The sequence below is a fragment of the Rhipicephalus microplus genome, chromosome 6 (assembly GCF_043290135.1).
Source record: "Rhipicephalus microplus isolate Deutch F79 chromosome 6, USDA_Rmic, whole genome shotgun sequence".
Classification (NCBI taxonomy): domain Eukaryota; kingdom Metazoa; phylum Arthropoda; class Arachnida; order Ixodida; family Ixodidae; genus Rhipicephalus; species Rhipicephalus microplus.
In genome coordinates, this window is record NC_134705.1 from 194,147,370 (window position 1) to 194,163,279 (window position 15,910).

The 15,910-nt window shown below is 49.4% G+C and overlaps 1 protein-coding gene across 2 annotated transcripts in view; it reads left to right on the plus strand.

Moving 5' to 3' along the window:
• LOC119166806 (homeobox protein Meis1) overlaps positions 1–15,910 on the plus strand; it is a 388,227-nt gene that overhangs the window by 24,026 nt on the left and 348,291 nt on the right. For both annotated transcript variants that reach the window (XM_037418168.2, XM_037418169.2), the window contains exon 2: positions 9,137–9,369. In XM_037418168.2, the coding sequence (XP_037274065.1) occupies positions 9,137–9,369 (233 nt within the window). The remainder of the gene's footprint in view (positions 1–9,136; positions 9,370–15,910) is intronic.

The window sequence follows — 15,910 nt, forward strand, 5'->3', positions numbered from 1 at the left end:
CTTCGTTGTTGGATTTCGTCGTTTCACGCATGCGTGGCTGCTGTGCTGCGTTGTACGAACTGAAATGTTGCGCTGCTACGCGCGTAGACTAAGGTGCAACAGCCGGCATGCACGAAGGAAAAACGTTGGGTGGGAGCATTGCGCAATGCGTTAGAAAGGAAGGAAAAATGGCGACCCGCCAAGGCCGCCATTTTTCGGCCGGTGGAAGGCTCCTAGTATTTCGGTTCGACTAAGGTCTCGTTGGCGGTACTGTTCCGGTCTCTTGGCGTGTTGGACCCAGGTCGTAATCGCCCGGTTGTAACCACCACAAGGGAAAGAGAGAGAGAGTGTGTAAACTCCAGACGCGTCGAAGACCGGTACCAATGACCTGCCAAATAGAGCCGAGAAAACAAGACTTGCTCGGAAGCACACTGGACGTCTGTCGGAGGTCGAGGAGGGCAGACGAAAAGGGGAAGGATGGGTGCGACTACGACGATGCGGCGGTAGAAAAGCCGGCTAGCTCTGCCGAGCCTCCTCCGCGCTCGTAGAACGCCGTCGCGGAGCCTTCTCCCCACCCTACCCTTCGCCCATGATTTATGGCGATACCCCGGTTTGTGATTTATGTGGCGGCCTGTTATTTCTTTGCGCTTACGCTGCCTCTCGCTCTCTCTCTCCCTCTTCCTTGGATATAACCTCTTCTTTTTTTACGTCACCCCTCCCCGTCTACTTGTCCCTTGTCCGTCTCGCGTTTTCGCGGCGTAAAGAATACGATAGATAGATAGACCTCTGGCAGACTCTGTGGTCGGTCGTTTTATCACTCTCGTTTATCGGCGTATCTTTTCTTTCGACCTCTTTTTTTTTTCTTCATTTGCTCTCTTTGCGCCCGGAAAACTGTTGAGTATGTTGAGGTTGCTGGCACTTTTGTTGCGGTCTTGTTTGGGCGGTGAACGACGTCGAAATAATTTTTTTTCCCTGGCTTGAGGAGAGGGGTGTGAGGGGAGAGGGATGAGGTTAGCCTTGCGTGTGAACGCAGGCGCGGAGAAAGGCGGACCGTTTCGTGGTTGCCGATAGCGCTTGCTGTGGTCGGCTCTCTTTCTCTCCGGGTCGTACAATTACCCCACATTTGGCACTTTCGGCGTGTGCCGTTAAATCAAAACGGAACTTGTTGCGCATGACAGCTCGGTGAACGGTCATTTCTATTTTGGTTTCATCTTTAGTTTTTTCTCTACCTCTCCTTCACTTGTAGTGCGGGCTCGCAATGGTCAATCGCTCGTGCTCTATTCGTGTGTACACACAGACGCTGTGGTTACCTTGTTGCGTCGGCCCGCAAAGTCGAGTTGATGTGCGTGTTGCTGCGCTGAATGGCTTACTGCTCGACTTGTCTGACGACTGTGTAGCTGGACAGGTGCTAGATTGAGATGTATGGTCTTTTTCACTCACTCTCTCTCTTTCTGCGCGTGAATGCCCTTTGGCGCACGAAGAATGGGTCAGGGTGGCCCGCGTGCTCAGATTTGGGTGCACGTTAAAGAACCTCCAGGTGGTCGAAATTTCCGGATCCGTCCACTACGGCGTCTCTCATAAATCATGTGGTCGTTTTTGGGCGTTAAACCCCACATATCGATAAAGAGTGGGCGGGGGTTTCTAAGTTATGCGTGTGTAGCGTGTACATTCGCTGCAGCAGTCTCAAGTGGCATGCTTGTTTTTACAAACAAACGGCACCGCGGAGACGACCCTTTTGATCATCCAAGCGAGGGCTCGATGTCTGCTTCATACAATTAGGCCCTAACCACATGTACGCGCTACGACGCGTCAGCGCGTGGCATGTAGATACGGCCCCGCGCGCTTTCCATATGAAACAAGAGTGTGCGCAGCTAGCTATGTCGTTGTTTAGTCTCCCCTCCACAAGGAGAGGGCACGCATAGACAAAGGACGCGCCACGCGCTGACGTGCTTTAACGCCTACGTGTGGTTAGGGATTTCATAGTTGAACCCGTCCGGTCATTGCTCAAAGATCGCAGTTGCGACCACACAGGTCTTTAACGGTAACCATTACCGTTTAATGTTTCCTTGCCGTTTTTGCTCCCAGAAAGCCTGAAAGCGAAGGCAGGCCAGCGTGAGGAGCGGGTCATCGCTTTGTTAATTTTTCTTCCGTCACGTAGCGTTTTGTCTTGCGAAAAGTACTATGTGTGTGTGTAAGGGTGGGGGATGAAACGTCATCCTCCCGCACTGAACGCGACCATGCCGATGATGGTGGTGAATAGCTTTTCCAGCGCCCTCGAGCAAATTTCTGAGCGAATCGGGCAGCTTTGCCGAGACGAGTGCTGCTGTGTGGTGCCGTTGTCGACGTCCGAAAACCCCTCGCAACGCGGCTCCAGATCAACAGTTTTGTGGACCGCGAGGTGGTCATCTTCGGTGGTGTCTGGTTCGGGGGGTCATAGGCGTACATCCCGTTGGGCCGGTTGGGCGCCCACCACGCAGCAAGTGGGTGTTTTCGTCGAAACCTGAGAAGGGAAGCTCAGATTTTCGAAGTGTCCTGTTTCATTTGGCCTGAAAGAAGAAGGTGTCCTTTGAGGTGATCGGGAAAGGATGGGGTGGGTGTTGACAGATTTGCACAGAGCCTCACCGCTACGTATCCACCGCTCACTCCGTGGACATTTTGTTGGAGTTCGAGGTAGATTGACTGGGGCTATTTGCTGGCTGTTCATATCTGTCTTTTCGCGCTGGTTATTACAAAGCGAGCGAAAAACAGGGAACACGTTGACAGTGGGTGGTGCGCAACAGTACATACTACTGAAAGAGTGACAAGTCGCCTTCTGTTACCTTCTCGTGCTGTCACTATCTGCCTGGTTTGCTGTATGGTGTGCGTGTCTTTTCTTTTGGGGTTCATTCTTTATCCGTTCAGTGGTGGGGTGGAAGAGTGTCAACCGAGTCTCCCCGCGCAGGACCGCATGGTTGAGGGGGGAGGGGGGCGAACTGAAAGGTGAGTGCCAGTTTGTGAGGTATCGGCGGGGGTGATGGTGCGAACCGGTAAGCTTCATCATGCAGTCTGCTTCGGGTGCATCCAACGCCCGGATGGATCGGAACCGGTGATAGGTGTTGGTAGCGGGTGTGAGGAGAGGCGGGGAACAAACGACGATGTGTTTGGGTGCTCACGATAAGGCTTGGATGTGAATGCTCTCCGCATCTTTTGTTGTCGCTTTGGATCATGCTCTTCGTCGTGCTTGCGCGTTGTTCGTTTCATTTTTTTTTTATTTTTAGAGAAAGCGGGTCTGAGTTGACTTGCACAATGGCTTCAGCGACGAATGGCAAAGACGTAGCACGAGAAAGCACAGGACATACTCTGTCTTTCGCAACTGAAATACTTATTCCGTAACTACCGTATAGTATGTAACGAAACCGGGCACAGTAGCATGCGCAAAAAAAAAAGAAACTTGTGGTTTAACATTGCGAACTAGTGACATCGTATTCAGCTCCAGAAAAGAGCGCAGAAAACGAATTGAATAGACATGCTAGACGAGGCAGACGCGGCAAGCGACTGCATGGAAAAGCGGAGTATAGGAGAAAATTTATAACGTGGCACGTTTCGCACATTTGCCCATTGAGTGCTGATTTAATCCTGACGTTACGTGAACTTGTACAGATGGCGCCACGGTTTGTTCCGCAAAGACAGCCAATGCACGGAGAGAATAACAGCGCTCGTTCTTCGCATTTATAGGAGGTGGCTCTATTCAGAGGTGGCTTACCCACGTATTCTAGAGCGCCTCTTCACTGAACGCTCCACCTTCACTTGAGGAAGCCGATGGAGCGCCATCTCTTGGCAGGGAAAGTCACTGCATGTCAGTGATAATTTACTGCTATTCTTGACTAGCGCAGCGTCATTTTCAGCCGAGCAGCGGCGCAGTGCTAAACGCTGTCTAGTGAAGGGTGGAAGTCGAGTCGAGGAGCGTTTGTGAAAACGGGGGTTATAGGGGCCCTCTAAAGCGTTCTGTATACAACCGTCGGAAAAACCAATCGTACTCGCTTAATCAAGCACGCGCTGATTAAGCGATTATGACAAAACTGCCCCCTCCCCCCCCCCCCCAGCCGCACGACTCGATGAAAAAGAGAGCGCTCTTAATTCCCCCCCCCCCTCGCTTCCGCCTATACTTACTTCAAAAAGTAAAACTAAACGAAAAAAAAAAAACCCGATCGAGGCGCCTTGGAGGTCTAGTTTTTATGGTGCGTGAACGCTGACCACAAGGTCGTGGTATCGAATCCAGGCCGTGGTGGTCGCATTTTGATGGACACGAAAGGCCTCCCTCGAAAGAGGAGGAAAAAATACCGGGTCCTTCTTTGTAAAGGCTGTTTCCCGTAAGACATCTGGGCGCTGCAATCTTGGGCAGTTAAACCGATGTTTTCTTGTTTTTTTTTTATATCGCGACGCGAATTAATAGGACATGAAACATAGCATGCACCAACCGAACCGTTTTCATGTATGCACATTAATTCATCGTAACACTCTTCGTTTAGTTTTGAGCATTCGAAAAACAAAGGTTAACATCCCAATGTGGCGGAACTCCTCCCTAAAATAGACGTTGTTTATGGGCTTTCAACAGCATCACTTCAGCTGTAAACTGTGGGCGTTCTCGGCGTTACCGTATACTCTTCTCATTCCTGATATAGCAGCTCCGATGACTCGTATACATCGCTGCAGTGTTTTTCTCGGAATATGGGAAACGTCAACGCGGCTATGCAGTGCGTATAGCTTAGTCGTGGTTCGCAGGCTGCAGGCATACAGTCATGTCGTATCCTGGTATGCAGGTGTGCGCGCACAAACTTAATTCAATCGGCTTCACGCATCCGCTGCATGATGATGCTGACGTCATCCACGCATCGTCTGCTAAACTTGCTATATATATATGTATAACTGTTCAAGCTGCATGGCTGTATTTTCTACACGAGAACTAACTGTCGCTGCTGTTTTGCCTGGTTTATAGTTCACCCGATGCGTCGTCCGCAGGAAACTTTTTTTTTTTACTTTTGCGTGTGCATGATCTAATGTTCTCGTGTGTGTCGAGCGAGGCACGAGGTCAGATTCCCAGTCTTACGAGCAACTGTATAGGTTTAGGCAGCCTTCATATCAAGCTTGTGAAAAAAATCGTCAGCGTGGAGGTACAGATTTGTTATTGCGGTGTCGTATTTCTATTTATTTTTATTTATTCAAAAAACGCGATCCCCTGTGACGTCTGCACATGCTAGGATAAGAAATTGACTTTGTATTAGAAGTTTTAGCACGCCTGTCGTCTACGAATTTTGTCGTCTGTCTGCGTACATCACAACGTGATCGTCTATAGCCAAACTTCGATGGGGTTCTGCAAAAGCAATAAAGTTAATACAAAGCTTTAATATGTCTCGGTGCATATGACGCATTGTAATCTGACGCGTTGATTAACATAATGAAAATTTTGTATTCTTATGCGTCATTACCGCGATAAGATTATGAGACGTGGCGTTTAGCGGGCAACACCAAACGTAATTCTAACCACCTGCGATATTTCTAGTGTGTCGCTATATATGTAAAAGCACGAGTGTTTTCTTCCTCTTTTTTTTTTGTTTCTGATTTCACCCATATCGAAACGCGACTGCAGCTAGAAGCCGAACCCACGACCTTATGCCATGCAGCGCAGCGTCGTAGCGGCCAAGACTTCCGATACGTCCACAATAGTGCGACCTTATACCCTATAACTTCGATTGTATTCTACGGAGACAATCAAACGGATACTAAGGTTGACCTCGGACAGATATGTAGATCCGGTTCTCTGATGCCCTTTTTGTTTTGTTCAAGTACGGCGACGTACAATGGAGTGAGCATAAAATGCCCGGCAAGTGATCGGTAAAGATGAAAGGAGAATAAATTTCTAGTAACGAAGTTGCGCTTTTACAATAGTCTCTAAAGGGCCACCCTCACAGCGAGAAAGGACTCGACATATTAGGAAGTAAGGGATGAGAAAGAAGAAGAACGATCGGCAGCGCGAAGCGTCAGCAAGTTTCCGTGGTGTCATAAATTTTGAACATTAATTGCCGTGCGTGCCACTGGTAAACTGGTAATGTTTCATCATGCGGGATGGAACACGTTGCATTCAAAAATGGTCATAGGCGTCCGTATAGTGTCCTCCATTAGAGGGGGAAGGAGGGTTGATAAGTCTCACCGTAACGCACTCCCCCTCCCCAGCGTAAACAAGCCCTGTAATGGATGCAAATTAAAGAAAAAATGAAGCAATGACGTGATTCTCGCAACGGCCTATCATTGGTCCCCAGCTTTAATTTTTTTTTTTCGAAAGGAGCTTTTGACTCTAGCGCTGCTCTGCCTTCTCTATGAAGCGAGCCGCGTACAGTCATAGCCTCCTAGATTTCCCTTGCCTGCCGGATGAGTGCGAAACGCCCGTCATCTATGGCGGCGCTACCTACGTAGGAATAAGTGTCTTTGTACTTGGCCTTCGAGATCGGCAGTTTTGGTGTTTGCTACTCATTTCAGAGGCTTCGCCTTGTATTGAAAAAGTTGCTTGCTGAATGACAGCGTCACTTACGCAGGGTCAATTATAATTATGTTTATACTTTTTTAAAACTGTTTACGCTATTTTTGGTGTTTATAAGCCCCAAAACGTAAAAACTTATTTGAAGACTTAGGTGGCGCCGCCACCGTAGTTCCGACTACGGCCGCTTTCCAAGTGACCTCCGATAATCCGGCAGGCAAGGGAAATCTAGAAGGCTATGGTACAGTTCACCGCCGCCGTGGTGCCCTCTTCAAATCGAGCGCGTCACGGATTGAAGAAAGTGACGTCAAGCGCGAAACGCTACGTAGTATTATCACTGATCCGCTGCAAGCCAGTAAAAAGACACGGACGTGAAAATGAAAGGACGTGCATGCACACTCACCACGTCAGATGGCGCGGCGATGCAGTTTTAGCTAAGGCCCCTGTATTTTTAGTTTTAGCAGATGGCGGTAGTCGCTCTCGCTTCCCGGCTCATTTTGCAGGCGGTTGTACAGATCCGCCTTGAAAAGCACACGGAAAAGTGCAGCTAAAAAGACGAGACAGAACTGCAGCACTTCATCGCGTCTAGTCTTGTTTCCTGTCCCTCTCCGTGCGCTGTAGTTTCATTGTGGTACGGCCCCGCCGGGGTAGTCTGAAGGCTAAGGTACTCGGCTGCTGACCCGCAGGTCGCGTGATCGAATCCAGGCTGCGGCGGCTGCATTTTCGATGGAGGCGAAAATGCTGCAGGTGGTCGAAATTTCCGGAGCCTTCCACACCGGGTGTCTCTCATAATCACATGGCGGTTTCGGTACGTTAAACCCCACTTATCAATCAATCAGTCAATCAATCAATCAATCATTGTGGCACGTGATGGGGTACAAGAAGTGGTGCGTATTTGTCGGGCGACGTTGCCAGCACTATAGTAACACTCGCTCCAGGAGCCAGCCGGCTAACGGACCAACCAACAGACTGTTTTGCATCGCGAACCGGACCAATTGGAATGCCAAGATGCATTCCATGTTTAGGATCTTCGACCTCGTGAAGAGCCGCGTTGTTTCGAGAAGGCAGCAACAGCGCCGGCAGTGCCCGTGCGTCGGTTTGTGGAGTTCTCTTGCCTGCGGCGTTGAGGACCCCACGTTTGAGTTTTGAAGTGGAGGCGGTCTCAAAGCGCCGGGACTATACGCGGCGCGGGCATTTCTTCGTGCTGGTGCTTCCTCGCTTGCCTTTTCTGTTTCGACGCTTCTTGACCCCGCTCAGCTCGTTGTGTATAAACTAAAACTGCTTCTTTCTCGAGGGCCCTCCCAAGGCGACTGTTTATATTCGGCCCACTGGAAACCCTCCTACGCTTTCTTATCCTCCCGAGAACCTCTCGTGGTTAGTACTTATATACTCTTCTCGGCTCCTCCCGCTGCTTCTGCTGCGGCGTGGCGCGAATTTTCAGCCTAGCGCGTTCAGTCGACCCCCTCCTCCTCCTCCTCCCGCACCCTGGAGTTGGAACCGAGCCAACGCTGTCGAATCCATCAGGGACGACCGAGACGTAGTGGGGTGTAAAGGGGGTTGAAGCCGCTGATTGACGTCACGCAGCGCCGAGCGTGACCTCATCTAGAGGTGGAAGTTATTGCACCAGGCGGGTGTTTGTGCGAGACGTTCTTTTATGGTGTCTTGTTGTTGTTGTTTTTTTTTTTTGCCGGCGGAACAGGAGTTAGCTCTCCTACAGTGCGTGATTCGCTGGTGTGGTGAGTGCGGTGTTTTATATTTGGGTCCCAAAGGGCGCCACCTTGCTCTACGCTTTCCACCTCAGCATCCAGTGCGTCGGTGTCGATTGCGTCTATGGCTTTCGATTTAATAATATGACGGATAAAGAAACCGTAATTTAAACTTCATTTTATTTTAACACCTTAAATACCCCGTTCGGAGTATTGCTTAACCGTTGGTTAGCACTTTTTTTTTCCTCGTGAAAGTACGTGTTATGGTGTGATACACGTTTCCACAATGCGCGGAAATTCTGTATTACCGATTACGGTTGTGGGATGCCGAGTCGACGAAAGACGGATCCCAACGTAAAACGTAACGATCGTTTATTAACGTGGAAGCAGCAGCAGGGCAAGCATGCCGATGCTGCGCTTGAACGGTTAGAGAAAAGAAAAAAATCGAAAAAGGCGAGTCTGGCAGCTCGGGTCTCATAGGCAGCCACCTGTGGTGACGGCAGCCTCCGGTGAAACTGCGGTGGCGCTGTCCCGTTATCTTACGCGCGTAGCAGCATGCGTCCGAGTCACGCAGGCTGCGCCGGTATGTGCGCGGTGCGTCGCCAGAACGGCAACAGCACAGCGGCCCAAGTTGTTCCAGTCTCTGACAGCGCGAGGAAGAAAACGAAGCTTGGAATGTTGCGGTTCGTGTTCGAATACAGGTAACTTGCAGTTGATGACTGAGCGACGTGACGTGCGTGAAGTTGATAGCGTGACGTAAGGTGGGCTGTTTAACGAAATGTTAAAGAAATTGGCAAAAGAGCGAGAGAGAGAAAGTGCATAGCAGTACGTCGACGAAAAGCGGTGGATGACAAGCTGGATTCTGCCTTTGAGCGATTGTTCGGTCTGGCTTTTGGTTATGCTTTCTCGTGACGCTGACTGTCCTCATGCGCATGCGCAGTACGATGACCCGGTGCCCCACTACGGCGGCGGCGCTGGCGGCGGAGGCACGGCCCTGGAGGGACCCCTGGGGGGCTACGACCACCACGGCCGCATGCAACAGCTGGCGCACAGCCCGCACCCCATGAACGCTGCGGCCGCCATGTACACCAATCACGGAGCCGCCGGAGCCGCCAATCACGTGATGGGCGCCGTGCCGGACGTCCACAAGCGAGACAAGGACGCCATCTATGGGTGAGCACTTCTCGTCTCTTTCGAAAGCGGGCTGGTCGATGCTAAGCACACATATGTGTACGAACTCCGCTGCTTGGACGGCAAGGTGCATGGTGAAGATTAGACATTAAGGACAACCACCACGTCACCATAACCACCGCACCCACCACATCTGTGACTAGTGTCTTTTTTTTTTTCATCGGTGCCATCGTGTTTTTTTTTTTTTTTCAAACTCCATTCAATTCTTCATTGAACACTGCATGCATTGGATGAAAACTTGCCTTCCAATGGCATTTTCATGCTTGGCATCATACATGTGGTGTTAATTAAAGGACTGATCTGAACTATAAGGCCCTTCAGAGAATTAGTCGCTGGGCTAGTTGGTCCATGATTTGCGTTGCGCGAGTTAGGTATGCGATATGTACAAGAAGACACACAGCACAGGGCAAGCGCTAGCTCGTAACTACATGGAAAAAAAATCTGCGTACTTACAGTACTCACAGATTCAAACGCGACATCGAATTGTTAGCCTAACGACTGGTTACGGAATTGCTCGAGGTAATCACTTTACGATGAATCTGGTCTCTAAAGATAACCTTGACTCTGATCTAAACGGTCGAGTCGAAATTAAACCGATATGAGTCGAGCTGAAGATGGTGGGAAAAGTATGTACGTTACCTGTAACCCTAAATTGCCCCGTTTCGATTCTCAATAACTGTACGTACATTTTACAGCCGGCATGCGCAGGTGCACTGTCCACCGTAACCCCAAACAAGAAATATTGATTACCACGTCATATCTAACAATTTATCTTCTTGAGCGACACTACCGAACTATGACTGACACAACCACTTTAGTTATTTTTGACATTCTAAACGCTTTCGTAAGTTCTCTGGGCCATCGAATTAAGGCCCTTTTCGGTCAACTAAGACTGGATTTGGTCGTATACATCAGTAAGATGTTGGATGCGCTAATATGTGGATGCGCTAATATGTGTTTTTGCCACTACTTTTGGCAATATATTATCGGAATGCACTATGGCTCGACAAGAGATGTGACATTAATCAGAATGTTTTTGTTAACAAATTGAAATGTTCTTTGATGTGGGAGTGTCGTGACACAGCAATAAGTCATCAAATTGTGACAGAGCATCAAGCAATCAACTTTGGACACACCTATAGACCACCAAGTCTTGACATAGCATTAAGCCACATAGAGACAAACCAAGGTCTTTTCATTACCGATTTGTTCTGTAACAGCCGCTCATGCAAGGCGATTGCACGCTGCTCAATGATAGTGCATTTTAACAAGGATTTGGTCTACGTGGTCGCACACTTCCACCCGTACACTTATCATCGACCTATTGCCACTCTGACAGCGGCATACTAGCTATATATATCTAAGGCGATACGGAAACACTAGCTGAGCTAAGTAGTTTGAGACGAATCAACAGGACACAGGACAAACAACTTTATTTGGTCCTGAGAGGCAAGGCAGCGGGCCAACTATGTAGGTCCCCACCCAGCCGTTGGCTAGTCCCATGTCGGAACAGAGAGGCCATGCCTCTCCGCTCGTTCACGGGCCCTCTGGGCAGCCTGAAGCTGGACGTCTTGTCTGGGGTCTGTGATTGCCGTCGTCCAGTCTTCTTCTGTTTTAAAATCCTGTAACGCAGGGCACTGCCAGAGCATGTGACTCAAAGAGCAAAATTCACCACAATCTGGGCAAAGTGGATCAATATCCGGATGAAGCATGCTCAGAAAGCCCCTAGAGGGTAAGACCCCGTCTGGAGCATGCGGAGCGTGCTTGCTTGTGATCTGTGGAGCTTATGATGGGGAAAGGGAAAAGTCTGTCGCTCTCCTCTGTAATGAGATGTTATCTCGTGAAAAGTAACGAGAGGATCACTGTGGACGAGCTCTCCCGAACCCACCCGAGAGACCACCCCGTCGCGGCTTGTGAAACCTCGCGCACAGTCGTGGGCTATCTCGTTTGGGTTCAGGTGACCCGGCAGTACGTCTGGTCCCATGTGAGCGGGAAACCAGACTATGTGATGAATAACAAATATTTCAAGTTCTACTGGCCCATGACACAGGTTTATTATGGTGGATAGGGGCTTGTTGGTCATCTATAGTTAAACCTACGCAGTGCCAACCTTCTGACCCTGTCCTTTGCACCGTGTGCGCGTTTCTGTGGCATGGCTTGATTATATGTTCGTTCGTAATAATCTTGTGTCTAACTAAAACAAAGCGAGTCATTAAAATTCCCGCCTGTTTCGTCCTTTTTGTGGTACGCGCACGCCAACAGACAGTTCTAATATGGTCCAGAGACATTTGAATAAGATTGCTTATGTGAACTTGCGTCATTAACCATCCTTGGTCAATTTTTGTCTTGGAATGTTGACATACTACTTAACAACATCTAGGTTTGAGTTAGATACTTCACACCCAACAATACTAAGCCAAAAAACGTTGCCGTCTCGTGTCTATAAGTTTATTACGTTTAGTATGCCATATTACGTAAAAACAGAGCAATCAAAGTATCTGCGTCTGGTGAACATTTTGTAACAAGTGTATAGACGTCCTTGAGGATTAGGCAAACCAGTTTTTCTAAAGGGTTTATCTACAAACACAACCAACGCCTTTAAGCCTTTTTTATCGACTAGTCGTTCTATGTGATATTAACGGACTGTGCAGGTACGAAACCTGCACTGGTCTTTTTAGACAATCCAAGCCTCCTTTTCCTAGGGGTTTTATGTATTAAAGCCACGCCCTCACACCTTTATTGATCGACTGGTCGGCCTCCGGGACATTGACAGACTATGTATGTACAGTCTATACAGACACAAAGTCTAGACACATATTTAGGCCTATAGACTATCCAAGTCTGTTCTTCTAGTTTTTATCTACGAACACCACGCCCTTACACCTTTTTATCGTCTGTAGTCGGCCTCGGTGATATTGGCGAACTGTATGGGCACAAAAGGGGCCAATAAAAAAAGGCAACATTGGCGAAGTGGTCTGCAAGACATCTAGCTGGAGACGTTTTATGGGCTTCCTAAATCTATTTCGATAAGGATCGGCTCGTGTCCAGGATCCGGCAAAAAGAACGCGTAGCATACGCAGAAGCAGTGCCGGCAGCAGCAGCAGCAGCAGCAGCAGCAGCAGCGGCTAGAAAACGAGCGAGCAGCAGCAGCAGCGTGCAGCTGTTGGCTCACAGCAGGTGGGAAACGAAGGCAGCATCCAGCGCGATCGTTGTAAAAGGGAAAGGGCGGAGGGTGAGTGAGGGTAGGCGTATGAAAACCGCAGCGAGGCAGCTTCGCGGCGACTGCACCGAAACGGAAAAACAACATCGGCAAGAAAGCGGGAACGCTATGCAAGCTGCGCTGGGTTAGGGGCCTCTTGCGGCAGTTACCGGAAAATTCGAAACGCGAAGAGCAGATAAATAAAGAAAGAAATTAATAAAACGAAAATGAAATAAAAGAAAGGCAGCTCCCCCCCCCCCCCCCCGTTCTCTACCCTTGCGAGCGTGTGCCGTGGGCTACGGGTTTGAGAATGAACGCATAATCACCCGCAACGCTTTGATGGGTAGATAAGCAGATAGGTAGAGTGACGTGCATTCTTATCAGGTGTCGCTTGAAGTGGCATAGGGGACAGAATTTGTTGTTTTTGCCCGTCGTGTAATGAATAAAATCTGAATCAGGGGTGAGGGAAGCGGGGGACATGAGGGGGGGCTGGAGCTCCACCCCCAATGTTTTAGGCCGCCGGCTGCTTTCTATTTGCCCCCCCAAGATCAAGCGTAATCAAAACGGAACGCATATGTTCCTAGCTTCCCTGCCTCCCTGTAGCAACTCAACTCACTTGTCTTAGGTGCCCACCCCCACCCCCCCCTCCACCAGTAAAAAAAAAAAAAATTAAGAATTTCTGGCGCCGCCTCTGATCCTAATGAAAGAGGAAACTGAAGTTGACGCAAAAGATCACTGCCTAAGTAAGCACTCCGTACAAATGGTTAACCAGCGAAAACTGAAACGTGTGGCCCCTGTGTTTAGCAGCATGGTTCAACCCGACGTGGCATTGAATCGTTTCACAATTACTGGTTACGCGTTCGTGTTTCTTGATGAAACTAGACGCACCTCTCGCTCGGGTTTACCACGGTGTTCACTATTCCTTTCAAATGCCGCACATTGTGCCTCGTATGATCACGGCCGTGGAGGAATGTAATGGGCGGTTGAATTCGTTTCGCAATGCGTCAATCACAGTGGTTGTTCTGTAACCACAGGTGGTCACAGACGTGGCAGCCCAGGTCAATGTGCCGCCGGAAAAACTCCCGCCGAATGCGCTCCCACAATCATCACAGTTACGCCGCGTTGTTGTAGCGTCCGACAGCGTGAGCCAACTCGCTGGGGTCTCACGAGAAACTGGTGCACGCGGGTTCGGCGCGACGACGTCACTCACAGCGCAGCCAATGGCGCGCGTGCTTCGGAATCACCTAACTGACAACACAGCCAATGGAGACCGCTCATGACACCACGGCCGAACGGATTTTCGTTTCTCCTTGCCATGCACAGCTTTCGCTGTATAAAGAATAATATTTCAAAAAAAGAAAAAGAAAAACAAAGCAACGAAATTTGGGTGGAAGTTCATTCTTTCCCTACACATTCCTTGAAAAGAGTTACGAGCGCTAGGCTTCTGTGCACCCAGTTTTGTGCGCTCATGTAGCCAGCTTTCCACTGCGCGAGCAATGGAAAGAAAAATGGTAGGTGTAACCTTAAGAGACAAGAAGAGAGCAGAGTGGATTAGGGAACAGACGGGGGTTAAGGATATCATAGTTGAAATCAAGAAGAGGAAATGGACATGGGCCGGACATGTAGCGCGTAGACAGGATAACCGCTGGTCATTAAGGGTAACTAACTGGATTCCCAGAGAAGGCAAGCGGGTTGGGGGGAGACAGAAGGTTAGGTGGGCAGATGAGATTTAAGAAGTTTGCGGGTATAAATTGGCAGCAGCAAGCACAGGACTGGGTTAACTGGCGGAACATGGGAGAGGCCTTTGTCCTGCAGTGGACGTAGTCAGGCTGATGATGATGATGATGATGATGATGATGATGATGTAGCCAGCTACGTTTACGCGAAAAACACTCTGGCTGTCGCCTCACTCGGCACTTTCTGAAAGAGAAACTGCGATTGAGTGGTATGAAACCCTTTCCAAAATAATTAACCGTCGCGCACTCGAACAAGCGAACTTTCCAGCCTGGATAAGTGGGTAGTTAGCTATCTATTGCGACAAAAAAAAAAAAAGCTGTGAAATACCTGTCAGTGCTCTTTTACGGAAGCTGCATGTCACCATCGTGCTCGGTGAGCCGCACTGCTGCACCGAAGTGTGTCGCCAGTTTTGTTATGATTGATTGATTGATATGTGGGGTTTAACGTCCCAAAACCACCATATGATTATGAGAGACGCCGTAGTCGAGGGCTCCGGAAATTTAGACCACCTGGGGTTCTTTAACGTGCACCCAAATCTGAGCACACGGGCCTACAACATTTCCGCCTCCATCGGAAATGCAGCCGCCGCAGCCGGGATTCGAACCCGCGCCCTGCGGGTCAGCAGCCGAGTACCTTAGCCACTAGACCACCGCGGTGGGGCAGTTTCGTTATGGGATTGATTGGTGTTGAGTGGTGTTATATCAAAACAGAAGTTTTATATATAGACTTTCTTATGGATACCACAGAGGGAACTCTGGTGCCAGTGTCTATGGAAGTTGCAACGCACGGCGCTTCAGCAAGCATGGGGAAATGATGGGTAGTACACAAATTTGTCTAGTCTTCGTTACTTCGGCTTCGTTTGGCTTCGAGTGGCTTGAAACTTTTTTGTCAGGAGAGGCAAGGGTGGCTGAACGATCGCAGCGCCAGAGTACCCTCTAGTTAATTTTAGAAGACTATTTGGTTTAATACGACGCTAAAGCTATGGACAGACGCGCACTCTCATTTCGATGTTTATCGTCTGCGCGTTATTAGAGAGTTTTAGTACTGCGGAATGGTGCTACGTACGCATCACGCAAGCGCCTTGCGTTACGTGGCGTCCTTTGCCTCTAATCGGCTTTTAGTACGCCGTAGTACCCGCGTACGTAACGAGCTTGAAGCGTGTTGCGTCATCTAGTAGATCAAAATAGAAATACGTGTTGTTGACAGCCATTGGGAGCCAATCCAAGTGTTATAGCCAGATTATGGCCATATTTTAAGCCACAGAGCCGATAGGTGCTTGCCTTCGATGCCGCCATTTCGCAAAACGAAGTCTCGCGCTGTCGCGAACTTGTTCGAGAGCGGCGCGATCACCTCATACGTACGCACGCACGCATCTCATGCGTGCGTACGTAGCGGCTGCGTACGTAACGCGATACGTGCGCGTTGCGTTCTGCGCATGCGCACTACGCAGAACGTGGCGTCCTTACGTACGCGACGCCGCCACGTACGCAGCGTACGCAGTACTAAAACTCTCTATTATAAGTCTATCACGCCGATTACACGAACTTCTACGAACGCCACTCGTCTATAGCGGGGCTGGGATTGCAC